The 17005-nt window shown below is 39.4% G+C and overlaps 1 protein-coding gene across 1 annotated transcript; it reads right to left on the bottom strand.

Annotated features, from left to right (window-relative positions):
* Positions 1-10845: 10845 nt before the first annotated feature.
* Positions 10846-11379, bottom strand: LOC113295880 (protein bfr2-like). Its single transcript, XM_026544215.1, has one exon. It carries the CDS (start codon positions 11377-11379, stop codon positions 10846-10848), a length of 534 nt encoding a protein of 177 aa, XP_026400000.1.
* Positions 11380-17005: the final 5626 nt, after the last annotated feature.

The raw sequence follows: 17005 nt of genomic DNA, 5'->3' as shown, positions 1-17005 counted from the left end.
TCCTTATCATTTTATTATTATTATTTCCTTCAGCCCATGAAATTTCATGGTTTCATGATATTTCCTTCACATCAAGGAAAAGATATAAAATTAGGGAAGACTCGCAGGACCGGGCCCTAGCCGGCCAACCATGCCCTAGTCGTGGCCAGTCCCACATGCCCTTTATTTTATTATTAATTATCATTGTTTCCTTCATCTCATGGAAACTCCTCCACTTTAAGGAAAACTCCTTTATTTCAACAAACTCCTTGATTTCATGGTATTTCCCTAAAATCATAAAAAATAATATAAAATTAGGAAAAGTGCTATGAGACTGGACTTATTGGCCGGCCGGCCATGCCCTGGATATAGCCGGTCCCACAATTCATGATTCCTTATTTTATTATTATTATTTCCATCATCTCATGGAAATTCCTTAACCTTATGAAACTCCTCAATTTCTTGGTATTTCCTTCACATCAAGGAAATTGCATAAAATTTGGAAAGGTGTCACGGGACCGCTAGTCGTCCAGCCATGCCCTAGTCGTGGCCGGTCACACCTTGTAATCCCTTATTTTATTATTATTTCCATCATATCATGAAAATTCCTCAGTTTCAGCAAAACCCTGAATTTTTCATATTTTCTCAAATGAATGCTCAAATGCACGCCAGAAAATATCAAAATTCTCAGGACTGAGACACGAACGCTTTGGTGACATGAGCATATTACCTTGACCGACCAAGGTTGTCTCTTTGGCTTGCAAGATGCCGGTCCCGCATATTTTCATCATTTGACCTAATTTGTTCACATTAGGTTCAAACTCTTCCAAACAATTTGGAATTTCATAAAACGATTGTCAGTCGGTCCCATGACCAACCAGGGTCGGCTTCACTAACCCATGGTTCTTCCCAGCAGAATTCCATGGGTTAGTGATAAATATTCAACGTACGAGCATCTAAGACGCTATCGAGTAAGCCCCGACAAAAATGGTGCAAGTGTACTCAGCAGTAATGCACTAAAGAGCACCTGAATGCACGAACGAGCATTCCAAAATACGAAGGAACGATGAACCTATGCAAAATAGTAAGAAAAATAATAAAAAAAAATATTAGCTAAGGTGGTAGGGGACTGGGCCCACCGGCCGGCCAGTCACGCCGTGGCCAGTCCCACGCCTGATTCTCTATTTTATTATATTTTTGATCTCATGAAAATCCCTTCATTTGAACAAATATCCTTCATTTCAAGGAAACTCCTCAGTTTCATGGTGTTTCCTCCGTATCAAGGAAATAATAAAAAATTAGGAAAGGTGTCGCGGGACCAAGCTCACTAGCCGGACGATCATGCCCTAGTTGTGTCCGGTCCCACACCTTGCATTCCTTATTATTTTATTATTATTATTTCCTTCATCCCATGAAATTCCTTGGTTTCATGATATTTCCTTCACATCATGGAAAAGATATAAAATTAGGGAAGACTCGCGGGACGGGCCCTAGCCGTCCAACAATGCCCTAGTCGTGGCCGGTCCCACATGCCCCTTATTTTATTATTAATTATCATTGTTTCCTTCATCTCATGGAAACTCCTCCACTTTAAGGAAAACTCATTTATTTCAACAAACTCCTTGATTTCATGGTATTTCCCTAAAATCATGAAAAATAATACTCCCTTCGTTTATAAAAGACAGTCCGCTTTGACTTTTTCAAAATATTAAGGAGACCATAATACTTTACCTTACTACCCTTAACTATTTACCTATTTTATGTTAATAAAATGCAAGTATTAAAAACTGCCTAAAATTGTTAAGAGGATTGTAAATAGGAAATAAAACAGGAAAACTAAAAGATATCGAATTTATGAGGTATAAATTCTTTAGGGAATTTAATTCTTGGAGCCAAATATATTTTCTTTTAAAAGAAATGAAGGATATACTTATTTCCTTAATTGTACAAATTTCTTCAATATTTTAGATTAGGTCCCATTAATATGCATTTATGAATATAAAAAATTAAAGGCTATAGTAGATAGTTCATTGAAAAAATACGCCTATAAACAGAAGCTGGACAAAATTTTGAAACAGACGGAAATGGAATAGAGGACGGTCTTTTTGAAACAGAGGGAGTATAAAATTAGGAAAAGTGCTACGGGACTGGGCTTATTGGACGGCCGTCCATGCCTTGGCCATAGCCGGTCCCACACTTTATGATTTCTTATTTTATTATTATTATTTCTTTCGTCTCATGGAAATTCCTTAACCTTATGAAACTCCTCAATTTCATGGTATTTCCTTCACATCAAGGAAATTACATAAAATTGGGAAATGTGTCACGGGACCGCTAGTCGGCCGGCCATGCCCTAGCTGTGTTCGGTCCCATACCTTGTTATCCATTATTTTTTTTATTATTTCCATCAACTAATGGAAATTCCTCAGTTTCAGCAAAACCCTGAATTCTTCATATTTTCTCAAATGAATGCTCAAATGCACGCCAGAAAATATCAAAATTCTCAGGACTGAGACACGAACGCTTCGGTGACATGAACATATTACCTTGACCGACCAAGGTTGGCTCTTTGGCTTGCAAGATGCCGGTCCCGCATATTTTCATCATTTGACCTAATTTGTTCACATTATGTTCAAACTCTTCCAAACAATTTGGAATTTCATAAAACGATCGTCAGTCGGTCCCATGACCAACCAGGGCGGGTTTCATGACCCCATGGTCGGTCCTTCATCTCTTCATAATTTATTAGGTTTTATCACCTAGGGTTCAGACGAACATTATTTCAATAAATGATTAAACCAGCATTTGGTCATCTTTTCACCAACTGGTCTTCAAGAGACTTTGGTATTTTGCTCACTAAAGCATCTGGGCGTTACATGGTCAACTCATCATACCATGTAGACGGTCCCTCCTTCACTCCGTGGTTGATTTTCGATAAATCATCAATTGATCGAAATTAGGGTTTTCGAATCCAAGGTTCATAATTCCAGATTCAAACGCTAATAATTTTACGTTGATCCCGTGATCAACATTTTAATTACTCGGTTCAGTTGCCAGTATACTAAATTATTATTTTATTTGGTTCTGGTACCAACAATTCATCAAACGAGCAACATTTGCTCAGATGAGCAATATTTGCTCAGATGAGCAATATTTGCTCAGACTAAGGAATATTGGTCCAACTATCAATATTCAACAATCCATTGAATGAGCAATATTTACTCACCTTAAGTATCAACATTTACTCGAAAATTATACCTCTGTCACAACAAACATGTTCGATTCATGAGTCTTAGAACATTTGCAAATCACGTTCAACTCAGCAATACAAGGACTCATCCCCATGAAGTAAACATCAACTGACTAACTAAATACACGTCTGCCTTGCAGACCCAGAATCACGAGACATCAATCGTGTTACATGGGGGGATATTAACTAGGGTTTTGGTCTGGCGGTTTACGGCACGTGTGTTAATACACACGATGAGAATGTGAGCAAGTTGTGCAATCAGTTGGAGGAGTTAGCAAAGTAGTGTATGGAAAATCAACCAAGTATTTGCATGATGAGCAACTGGTTTTAACAAGATTTCCACTTCCCCACTCTTTGAATCCAGCAACTGTCACACTTCATGGGATCAAGGTGTTTAAAATTCTAGCAATATAAATAAGTCTCTGAATCATGATTGAAACAACAGACAATCTTTCGTCAAACAGACAACAAGAAAGCAAAAACTCAGTGTCTGAACAATTACTCTCAACATAGAAAATTCAATCAATAAGAACTTATCTTATTTATTCACGCAGAATACACAACACACCAACAATTTCGATCACCATTGATCTCACACATTTCTCATCTTCCCTCATACATATCGACCCATCCTCTCTTGTGACTGAATTGACTCCGGAACGACCATTGTCTTGGTTTAGGCCGGAGTCCTACAGATTGATCTCTCGAATTCAAAGCACTCCCTTTTTTCAGTGCATCTGTGTGAGGTTAGACAGTTCGCTCGGTTCAAGGATTTTCCTCCGCACGGTCGTCTCCTCGATTTCTTAAAAACCAGCAACCCGTTTTTCCCTATCTACAGATTGGCGACCACAGTGGGAGATCATTCTATTGGTTGCAATCTCAGTTCTCACAAAGATGGTCTGTCTTAGGTCTACTTCAGAAACTCCAGATTCTCACCAGAGTCTTTCAAATGGCAACGCTCCTCATGCTCGTTCGAGCGACTCTGGTAACGTTCATCATTCTTACTTCACTACTTCTTTTCTCTATATTGATGCATCCAATGGAGAGATCCCATCATTGGATGAATTGGCACGGAGGCAAGGAATTTTGGCCAGAAACATCAATCGGTTGAAAGAAGCGGTCGACAACCTCTTCACCTGTATGGTGGAATTGACAAGGCTCTTGGGAGCATAAATGGTGGAATGTCCAAACTCTACTGATGTTCCTCAAAGCAACAGTTTCACTACTTACGAGAAGCCTGTGGACCAGGAAGTTACACACCTGATTGAAAATCTGTGTGAAATCCTATAATTCTCTAGAGATCAATGTACGAGCACGTTCGTTGCACTCAACCAAATATCCTCTGACGTACAGCTAACTCCGTCGTCTCTAGCAGTTGAGGAAGCATCCATGATGTCTGAACATTCGATCAACAATATTACCTTTGGAAAAGAAGACCGTATGGCATACGAAGGACATAACCGATCCTTGTACGTGACAGGTTTTATCAAATACTCTGAATTCAAAAGAGCTCTCGTTGATACAGGCGCTTCTACAAATATTATTCCTATGAAGACCCTCAAGGAGGCCAAGATCCCACAGAACAAAATTGTCCGTCATCCCATCTTGATGACGGGTTTTGAAGGAAGTCAGAGCCACACGTATGATATATATATATATATATATATATATGTAGACCTGAAGGTAGGACCTATCCAATTAAAGGTCAAGTTTCATGTGATTGAGCAAGAACCTGATTATCACATGATACTCGGACGCCCCTGGCTCCATGATAACAAGGTGGTTACCTCGACGTACCATCAATGCATGAAGGCTCTACTCAACAACAAGATTATTCGCATCGCGGCGTCATCATCTCCTTATGCTCCCGTCTATGATGTTGAATTCCTTGAATCTCAAAAAAGCTCCCCGAACCTACAAGCAAGATTTACAGTACTCCACTCCCAAGCTGGAAGTCCATTGAAGAAGTTGCTGACAAGCCATCATCCTCAGGTACTAAATTGACCAAGTCATCTGCTACACCGATTAAGCGACGTAAGGATCAGGTCTCAACTCCGGGATCTATTTTCGTAGCCAGTCATAATACGGAGGGGAGGATCATTTACTGCCGACTTAAAGATTATCAATTAACAGGGGAGAACGATGAAAAGTCCGATTAAGCGCCGTAAGGATCAGGTCTCAACTCCGGGTGCGGAGGGGAGGATTATTTACCTCCAATGCAAAGATTAGCAATTAACATGGGAGAACTATGAAAAGTCTCCCCGCCCTGAAGAATCATGTCAGAGCGAACCATCACTCGATGAAGAGATTCAAGATGCTCCACGATAATTGTAAGACGGCACTGATTCCACCACTGATGATCTTGAAACAATCAATATCGGGACGGAGGATGATCCAAGGCCAATTTTAATTAGTTTCACGTTGTCACCGGAGGAACGAACGGAACTGATAAATCTGTTGAAAGAGTATCAGGATGTCTTCGCTTGGACGTACGAAGAAATGCCTGGTCTAGACGACAAATTAGTCACTCATCATCTGCACATCACTCCTGGCTCCAAAGCTGTCAAACAACCACCTAGGCAGTTCATACACGAAGTCGAGGAGAAAATCAAAGTTGAGATTCAGAAACTACTAGCAGCAGGATTCATCAAATCTATTCAACATCCTACATGGCTGGCAAATGTTGTTCCTGTCAAAAAGAAAAATGGTCAAATCAGATGTTGTGTCGATTTCAGGAATCTGAATAAATGTTGTCTGAAGGATGATTTTCCCTTACCCAACATTGATATGCTCGTTGATGCAACCAGTGGTCACTGTATGTTCTCATTCATGTATGGTTATAGTGGATACAACCAGATCAAGATGTACGAGCATGATGCCAACAAGACCGCGTTACATACTCCTATTGGGAATTTTCACTACATTGTGATGCCCTTTGGATTAAAGAATGCAGGTGCTACTTATCAACGAGCCATGACTGCCATACTCCACGACATGATGCACAAACAAGTGGAAAACTATGTTGATGATGTGGTAGTGAAATCGAAGACTCGGTCATCCCACCTTGAAGTTCTGAGACAAGTTTTCGAAAGATGCAGAGAATACAAATTAAAGATGAATCCTCTGAAGTGTGCTTTTGGTTTTTCCTCCGGAAAATTTCTAGGATTCCTGGTCACTGCAGAAGGAATCAAAGTCGATCTAGGAAAGACGAAAGCTATTACTACCATGCCTCCTCCACGCACTGTGAAAGAACTCCAGAGTTTTATGGGCAAGGTAAACTATATTCGACGAAGAAAGGAGCGAGTTTTACATGGACAACCGTCCAACAAGAATCATTCCAGAAAATACAGCAGATACTATTATCACCTGCTGTTATGAGATCTCCAGTGCAAGGGCGGCCACTAATACTTTACATAGCTTCCAGTGATATTGCTATTGGAGCACTTCTTGCTCAAGAAGACGAAGAAGGTATCGAACGTCTGATCTACTACTTCAGCCGTATGATGAGAGAATCTCAACTCCGATACCCAAAATCCGAAAGAGCATTTCTAGCATTGGTGCATGCAACCCAGAAATTCAGGCACTATTTATTATCCAACAGAGTCGTGCTCGTTTCCAAAGCCGACCTTATAAAGTTTTTACTATCAAATCCAGCCCTGATAGGGAGACCAACAAAATGGCTACTTCAGATGTCAGAATTTGACATAGCTTGTGTACCGCCTAAAGCAATCAAAGGCCAAGCAGTTGCAGACTTGCTCGCTGCTTTTCCTAGAGAAGATGCAACAATGTTACATGAAGATGTGCCTGGCGAGTTCCCATAGTTATCAAATAAGAGAGGTAGATTTTATACTTTGACGGATCCTCCACCCCTTGCAACGACACTAGAGGAGAGGGCGTAGTGCTAGTATCTCCATCTGCCGAAGTCTTCTCACACTCGTTCAAGTTGGATTTTCACTGCACCAACAATTCAGCAGAATATGAAGCTTTCTTACTAGGTTTATCCCTGGCCAAGCAAGTAAGAGAAACACACCTTGAGATAAGGGAAGATTCAAAACTACTGGTCAATCAAATGAATGGAGCATACTCTCTCAAAGACATCATGCTCTCCCAATTCAGAACTGAAGCGCAGCGGATATTAACTCATTTTGCTGATGCAATGATTGTCCATACTAGACGAACTAACAACAGGCATGCTGACTGCCTAGCAACTCTCGCTTCCAAGCTGCAATACGAAGGGGCAGAGAAAACAATCACAGTACAGAGGCATGCCGTGTCATCTACCTGGATTGCTCAAGTTGAAGACATTCAAGCAAACGATTGGCGAGCGCCTATTATTCACGAACTGAGCAGTTCTCTTTCATAAGGGAAAGTCAGTCTCAAGGAATTAAAGAATTATTTCTTGCTTCATGGAGCGTTATACTATCGAAATCCTGATGGGTCTTTATCACGATGCCTCGGAACGAAGCGGACGAACAACTCAAACGTGTACATGAAGAAATCTGTTGACAGACGTTAGTAGTAACACTTTACCGAAAGCTTCAAAGGATGGGATACTATTGGCCTTATATGGAGGCTCAATCAAGAATTATGCAAAGATCTTGTCCCAATTGTCAGACGCCTCCTCATCAGTTAGAAGCTTTGACAGTCCATCACACTGGGGACTGGAGGGAACCTTACATCAAGTACCTTCGGGACAATGAATTTCCGTTGGAAAAGAAAGAAACAATCAAACTCATTCAGAGATCTAAAAGGTTTGTCTTTCTTGATGGAATCTTATACCACAAAAGCTTTGGTGGGAACTTACTGAGATGCTTAGCGGAGCATGAAATCCCAACAATTTTAAAAGAAATGCACGATGGAGAATATCAAGGAAAAAGGAAATTATTTCTCCAAATTCATGAGAAATATTATTGGCCGACCATGGAAGACGATGCAGCTGCGCACGTTCAGAGGTGTCATCAATGCCAAGTCCATGGTAATCTCATCCACACTTCTTGTCTCCCATTGGATTTTGTTAATAGTCCATGGCCTTTCTATAGTTGGGGACTGGATATCATCGGGAAAATCAATCCAGCATCTTTGAAGAAGCATGAATACATCATCACTGCAACTGAGTATTTTACCAAATGGGTCGAAGCTATTCCTCTTCGAAGCACCACTGGAGTCACAATTGTAGCCTTCATCAAAGAATACATAATATGTTGATTCGGTGTTCCTAAACACATTGTCACCGATAATGGAACTCATTTTTCCAACAAGCACGTGACAGAATTGCTTGAGGAATACGGCATCAAACAAGTTTTCTCCACGCCGTACTATCCCCAAGGAAACGGACAAGCAGAGAGCACCAACAAAACTTTGATCCGAATTCTCAGCCGAACAATTCATGATAATCCTCGAACGTGGCATGAACAATTTCCTATGGCTTTATGGGCCTATCGGACCGCACCAAGGAGCTCGATCGGAACTTCACCATACTCTCTCGTCTATGGAGCCGACGCCATACTCCCAGCAAAATCAAAATTCCTTCAGCAAGGATCGCAACATCTAGTGGAGTACAATGGGATGAAGCTGAAGTGTCCAACTCAAGAATCACTGAACTGGACATGCTTGAGTCGAGGAGGGCTAAGGTAGAAAAATACGTGGAAGCATACAAACAAAGGATCTCCAGAGCTTACAACAAAATGGTAAGACCCCGAATATTCCAAGTAGGAGATTTGGTATTAAAGACAGCAAAACACATTCAACAAGATATGTTTGTTCCCAAGTTCTCTCCGAAATGGGAAGGACCATATGTAGTCATCAAGGCAGTATCCGGTGGATATTACAAGATCTTAGCTATTGACGGAGGAGCGTAAGGAAATATAATCAACGGTAAATGGCTCAAAGCATATTATGCCTGATCCGTAGAAAACAATTACCTTTTCATCATTTCAAGCATTTTTCAATGTAATTTATATTCCTCCAAAGAGCGTGCAAAATGCTCCTTTGTTCATTAAACATTTCATAAATGAACAAAAGTCCTTCATGCCATGATCAATTATTCTACCTAAAGAAAAAGCCTAAACCTATTCGAAAACAACAATCATAAATGCTCATCTAGAGCACACCGTCCAAAACAGATAATTCTTACTGGACATCATCTTCAACTTCGTTCACAAGTTTTCACTTCTTATCCTCAGATCTTCAATTGCTTTGTCAACCCTCACTTATTCGAAATCTAGTGCTCTCTCTTCCTCCATGATAGTAGTCGACGAGGAAATCATGTTGGCAACAACGGCAGCCCTATCAATCTTGATGATCTCGATACGACGATGGAGCCAGCCTACATTGAACTTCAAGAGCTCACAATTCGAGATCATATCATTCCATCTGTAAAGCTCTTTATTCTTGACATCCCGCAAGTTCTTCTTGTCCATCTCATCAATGATAGGCAACAAGCCGGCAACTGTGATCAAGAGAGTTGGAAGGAAACCCCTCCATACTTCTGTGGTGTCAACGTGTCCATATTTTCTCCAGATTTTGCTGTACAGTGACGCATGACACTTGGTCACGATGAAGCCGCCAACAAGTTGATTATCTGGGCAAACATTTTCCGTAGGTATTTCAAAAGGAAGTCCAGCAGTCGGATACTCATGGGAAAGGACCTCGACATCAGCATCTACAAGATTGATCGAATCGTCATCAACATGATCATCATCAATTGATGTTGTTGTCTGTATTTTATTCTTCCCGTCCTCAACAACGTGAACATCAACCTGCAAATGCAGCATTCAGAGTTAATAGATATTTGAATAAATATTCATTCAAGTAAATGTTTATCGAAACTCACAGATGTTCCAACACCCGCACAGGCAGACTTGAAACGAGCAGGGATCTTGATGGTGCATTTTGGTCTTGAGTTACGTGGGGAAGAAGAAGATCATTGATCACCCTGGTTCATCTGCAACAAATACTTTCTTAGGTCAACCATTGATTACACAAAAGAAAGAAAAAAAGGGACACATGTACCAGATTGGATTTCTTGGCTCACCAATTTAATGAAGATGCATGAGGAGATGAACTACTGTCTGACATGGAGGTATGACAATTAAAATTTCCTCTGTATGATGAAATTAACTCAGAAATGGAAGAAATATTCGCATAGATGATAGACTCAAAGTCCTGAAGATATATACTAGATATGGTGAAAACTTATCTTCTGCGAATAGTCAATTCAGTTACGAGTTTTACTGAAACCCTAAGTTTCAAACAAGATCAATGCTGGAGACACAGAGGAAAATAACATACTGGGGACTAACAATGACCAAAGCTGGACATGGTCAGAAAATAGCCAATGTGCACGTCAGGCGTCTTCTCAGCTGCGGCATATCCTAGTATTTTTCACATATGGAAATCATCAGGGCGAGCCGAAGGGGATCATGATGGATTTTGGCACATGAACATTGGTCCATTTCATTTGATTCAATCAGAAGGAATCAATATTAATAAAAGGGTTTCTCATTCAAAAAGAAAATTCTAATCCTGAAGTGAAGTTGTTCAAATAATCAAAGAGATGTCTACTACGAAGACTAAAAAAAAAACATTCGAATGTTCAAATAACATTATGAGCAAGACTAATCGTCAGAGTCATCTGATTCGTCATCATCATCATCATTCTCCGAAGAATCCTCTTCAGACTCTTTCGCAGAATCACTGTCTAAACTAGAGAATTCTTCCTCGACGAGATCACCATTTATTGCGTCCCAGTAGTCTTCTTCGTCACGTTCAGCCTGGAGATCAGCCTTAACATGTCGCTCAATCTCCCTGTGCGGTGGATATGGACTACTTTTGTGTTCCATCGGCTCCCATACAGGTTCCTCTTCTTCAGCATCAGAGTCTGAGGCTACACCATCAGGACGGGATCGGAGTCTCTCCTCAGCTTCTAGTGTTTTCCGCTGAATTCTACGTCTCTTCTCTCGATACTCAACAATTATCTCCTCCCTGGCTTTCCTCTTCAAGAGCTCATCACGAGCATCTTTTATCTCATTGAGGGACATGTTATTTATTATGTTCTTAGCATGATCCGTATTGGCACGTGCTTTAGCCACAGGGTTTTTGGAATCCTCCTCAGAAGAGCTAAAAGAATAATCACTGCTGGAAGTCACCATTATCTGGAACCAGTAACACAGAATCATGGATATGCCGATGTCAAATTCACAATAAAATGGTAATTCTTAACTCTTACCTGTTTACGATTCCACTAACAGTAGCTATTGTGATAAAGGAGTTAACACTTCAAAACTTGCTCGCTTCTTCGAATCTACAAAAGACGATCCAAACTCAGGTTTTCATAAAATCATGAACACTTCCACCATGCGAACATTAATCATTGAATAATGAAAACTTAATAATATTTCATCATAAATAATTGTTCGCTTTTAAATATTACTTAAAATCAGGGTTTGACTTTCAATATATATATAACGTGAATTATTCACATAAAATAAATTTCATTATTTTGATGTGAGCAAAAGCTCACGTAAAAAAAAACCGTGAACATGTCACGGTTTTATATACAAAAAAAAAACTTTTTTTTCCTTCGTATGATCGTCCGTCTTTGAAACGAAGGTTTATTCCGATTTCATGAAAATTCATACATCAAGATAAAGTTTTGGTTTTCATGAAAGATCATAGACAAAATTTTACCACTAGACACAAGTCTATATATAAAAAAAATCTCTCTTCTAAATCAGGGATTATTGCTAGTTTCTTAAACTAACGATCGAACGAACATACGTTTTTCAAACAAGGGTTTTCTACAGAACTCACACTTATATATGCACATGTATATACATAAATTTAGCATGAATAAAGCATGAACAACTCATGAAACTTCTAGAAAAAAAAACTTACCTGGTTGGCGGCCGGAATATGGCCGGACGGTGGCGATCGGCGGCGACGGCCGGCGGCAACAGATCCGGCAAAAAAATTTCTCCTTCTTTCTCCTGTGCTCGGACGTGAGGATGATGAAGGGAGGAAGGTGGTGGTCGGTCGTGTGGAGGAGAAATAAAAAAGGATTAATTCCTTTTATATCAAATTTTGTTTCCAAAACCTAATTCCACAAGGATTTCCTTCTTGGGCCCGGCCCGTGGGTCCTAAATCGACCAAGGTTCCATCACCAAATCAGCGGTTCTATACCACTTTACGCTCGTTAGACGATGCTCTATCATGCCACTGGGATCTTCGTTCAAGCCATGGTTCGCTCGTGCAATCGAAAATCCAGTAACATCTTATCTTACGACTAAGTTCAATTACTTATTTCGTTCATAACTGGAAAATCACCATCTAGTGCTGACTGAGGAACATGACTGTCCCTCACTAAGCAGGGGACTTAATGTAGATGGTGGATTTTCGATAAAGGTTAAAATCGTAAAACCATAATTATAATGCTCCTGATCCAGCAATCAGATGAGTATTGAGGCTCATGTCTCTCATCGAAGCATGAAAGCTCATGTCACAAGAATCTCTGACTGAGAATACTGTCTCTCAGAGTATATATAGATGTGTAGTCTCTCAGCTGAGTCAAAGGCATATCTCATAAATACTGAGCAATTTCAGTAAATATTTCTATATAGAATCGAAAGATTAGACGGCTCCTAGACAGCTTTCCTGCTAGTATAGAGCAATAACGTCTTCAGGATGTAACAATGTTTTCCCTGACTATATAAAAGAAATATGACGCTTCAATAAGCTCATATTACTCAACTATCAGATAATTAATGCTCCTAGACAGAATGCCTTCTAGTATAGATCCATCAATTAATTATACCTAATTCTTAAATTCATTAACTGAATATTCGAAAATATTCTACGATCTTCATAATATTTCATTACTTCAATTCATGGTTCTTCCCAGCAGAATTCCATGGGTTAGTGATAAATATTCAACGTACGAGCATCTGAGCCGCTATCGAGTAAGCCCCGACCAAAATGGTGCAAGTGTACTCAGCAATAATGCACTAAAGAGCACCTGAATGCACGAACGAGCATTCCAAAATACGAAGGAACGATGAACCTATGCAAAATAGGAAGAAAAATAATAATAAAAAAATATTAGCTAAGGTGCTAGGGGACTGGGCCCACCGGCCGTCCAGTCACGCCGTGGCCAGTCCCACACCTGATTCTCTATTTTATTATATTTTTGATCTCATGAAAATCCCTTCATTTGAACAAATATCCTTCATTTCAAAGAAACTCCTCAGTTTCATGGTGTTTCCTCCGTATCAAGGAAATAATAAAAAATTAGGAAAGGTGTCGCGGGACCAAGCTCACTAGCCGACCGGTCATGCCCTAGTTGTGTTTGGTCCCATACCTTGCATTCCTTATTATTTTATTATTATTATTTCCTTCATCCCATGAAATTCCTTGGTTTCATGATAATTCCTTCACATCAAGGAAAAGATATAAAATTAGGGAAGGCTCGCGGGACGGGCCCTAGCCGTCCAACAATGCCCTAGTCGTGGCCGGTCCCACATGCCCCTTATTTTTTTATTAATTATCATTATTTCCTTCATCTCATGGAAACTCCTCCACTTTAAGGAAAACTCATTTATTTCAACAAACTCCTTGATTTCATGGTATTTCCCTAAAATCATGAAAAATAATACTCCATTCATTTATAAAAGACAGTCCGCTTTGACTTTGTCAAAATATTAAGGAGACCATAATACTTTACCTTACTACCCTTAACTATTTACCTATTTTATGTTAATAAAAACGCAAGTATTAAAAACTGCCTAAAATTGTTAAGAGGATTGTAAATAGGAAATAAAACAGGAAAACTAAAAGATATCGAATTTATGAGGTATAAATTCTTTAGGGAATTTAATTCTTGGAGCCAAATATATTGTCTTTTAAAAGGAATGAAGGATATATTTATTTCCTTAATTGTACAAATTTCTTCAATATTTTAGATTAGGTCCCATTAATATGCATTTATGAATATAAAAAATTAAAGGCTATAGTAGATAGTTCATTGAAAAAATACGCCTATAAACAGAAGCTGGACAAAATTTTGAAACAGACGGAAATTGAATAGAGGACGGTCTTTTTGAAATAGAGGGAGTATAAAATTAGGAAAAGTGCTACGGGACTGGGCTTATTGGACGGCCGGCCATGCCTTGGCCATAGCCGGTCCCACACTTTATGATTTCTTATTTTATTATTATTATTTCTTTCGTCTCATGGAAATTCCTTAACCTTATGAAACTCCTCAATTTCATGGTATTTCCTTCACATCAAGAAAATTACATAAAATTACATAAAATTGGGAAATGTGTCACGGGACCGCTAGTCGGCCATCCATGCCCTAGCTGTGGCCGGTCCCACACCTTGTAATCCATTATTTTTTTATTATTTCCATCAACTAATGGAAATTCCTCAGTTTCAGCAAAACCCTGAATTCTTCATATTTTCTCAAATGAATGCTCAAATGCATGCCAGAAAATATCAAAATTCTCAGGACTGAGACACGAACGCTTCGGTGACATGAACATATTACCTTGACCGACCAAGGTTGGCTCTTTGGCTTGCAAGATGCCGATCCCGCATATTTTCATCATTTGACCTAATTTGTTCACATTATGTTCAAACTCTTCCAAACAATTTGGAATTTCATAAAACGATCGTCAGTCGGTCCCATGACCAACCAGGGCGGGTTTCATGACACCTCTGTTGGTCCTTCATCTCTTCATAATTTATTAGGTTTTATCACCTAGGGTTTAGACGAACATTATTTCAATAAATGATTAAACCAGCATTTGATCATCTTTTCACCAACTGGTCTTCAAGAGACTTTGGTATTTTGCTCACTAAAGCATCTGGGCGTTACATGGTCAACTCATCATACCATGTAGACGGTCCCTCCTTCACTCCGTGGTTGATTTTCGATAAATCATCAATTGATCGAAATTAGGGTTTTCGAATCCAAGGTTCATAATTCCAGATTCAAACGCTAATAATTTTACGTTGATCCCGTGATCAACATTTTAATTACTCGGTTCAGTTGCCAGTATTCTAAATTAATATTTTATTTGGTTCTGGTACCAACAATTCATCAAACGAGCAACATTTGCTTAGATGAGCAATATTTGCTCAGACTAAGGAATATTGGTCCAACTATCAATATTCAACAATCCATTAAATGAGCAATATTTACTCACCTTAACTATCAACATTTACTCGAAAATTATACCTCTGTCACAACAAACATGTTAGATTCATGAGTCTTAGAACATTTGCAAATCACGTTCAACTCAGCAATACAAGGACCCATCCCCATGAAGTCAGCAACTGACTAACTAAATACACGTCTGCCTTGCAGACCCACAATCACGAGACATCAATCGTGTTACATGGGGGGATATTAACTAGGGTTTTGGTCTGGCGGTCTACGGAACGTGTGTTCATACACACGATGAGAATGTGAGCAAGTCGTGCAATCAGTTGGAGGAGTTAGCAAAGTAGTGGATGGAAAATCAACCAAGTATCTGCATGATGAGCAACTGGTTTTAACACGATTTCCACTTCCCCACTCTTTGACTCCAGCAACTGTCACACTTCATGGGATCAAGGTGTTTAAAATTCTAGCAATATAAATAAGCCTCTGAATCATGATTGAAACAACAGACAATCTTTCGTCAAACAGACAACAAGAAAGCAAAAACTCAGCGTCTGAACAATTACTCTCAACATAGCAAATTTAATCAATCAGAACTTATCTTATTTCTTCACGCAGAATACACAACACACCAACAATTTCGATCACCATTGATCTCACACATTTCTCAGCTTCCCTCCTACAGATCGACCCATCCTCTCTTGTGACTGAATTGACTCTGGAACGACCATTATCTTGGTTTAGGCCGGAGTCCTACAGATTGATCTCTCGAATTCAAAGCACTCCCTTTTTGCAGTGCATCTGTGTGAGGTTAGACAGTTCGCTCGGTTCAAGGAGTTTCCTCCGCACAGTCGTCTCCTCGATTCCTTAAAAACCAGCAACTCGTTTTCCCCATCTACAACTGGGAAACCTATCTTAAAAATAACTAGATGAAATTTCCAATGATGGTGATTCAGAAATTGATCAAGATGTAGAGGAAGACATTTCTGTATTTTCTTCACCATTAGGTGCTATATCCACGAAAAAACTATCTACCTCAGATGTTGTTGGTCTCCTTGCTCCTCTTTGCAGATAAAATAGGAAACTAAGAAAAGTTTTTTTATCGTAATGGATATCAAAATGCTCGATATCTTCTTAATGACTGCAAAGAAAACTTGAACTCAAAATCTCTTGATTATGAGAATCTCTGCAGAAAACATTATCTATTGGAAAAGAAACTTGTTGAAACTGAAGCAAGGATTAATTCTCAACAACTAATGTTTGAAGAAAAGGAGGAGTCTCTTCTCTCCTGAGAAAAACTTCTTAAGGTCAAACTTGTCAATGTTCTTGATGAAATTAATTCCTTGGGAGAGAAGATTACAAACTTAAAAAGGCTCAATGGTAGCACAAGCAACTTGTCATCTCTGCTAGATGCAGGAACTGGGATACGAAGGAATAAAAGCACGCACTAACAACAAATAGATAAATTTTGTTAAAGCTATAAGTTCTTCCGCATTGGAAGCTCTTCCTGAGACTACTAAAGATCAAGATCAGTCAAAGTATTCAAGTGAGAGTGATGAATAAAGTACACCTGCAAGTGATCAAATTGAAAGTCCAAAGACTGAGAACCGTATAAA

Source organism: Papaver somniferum, chromosome 7, assembly GCF_003573695.1.
Source record: "Papaver somniferum cultivar HN1 chromosome 7, ASM357369v1, whole genome shotgun sequence".
NCBI lineage: Eukaryota > Viridiplantae > Streptophyta > Magnoliopsida > Ranunculales > Papaveraceae > Papaver > Papaver somniferum.
This window is presented reverse-complemented; position numbering and strand designations above follow the sequence as displayed.

Bases quoted from the DNA above. Each gene is read 5' to 3' on its own strand.
- LOC113295880 (XM_026544215.1), bottom strand. From the start codon at position 11,379: ATGGTGACTTCCAGCAGTGATTATTCTTTTAGCTCTTCTGAGGAGGAT.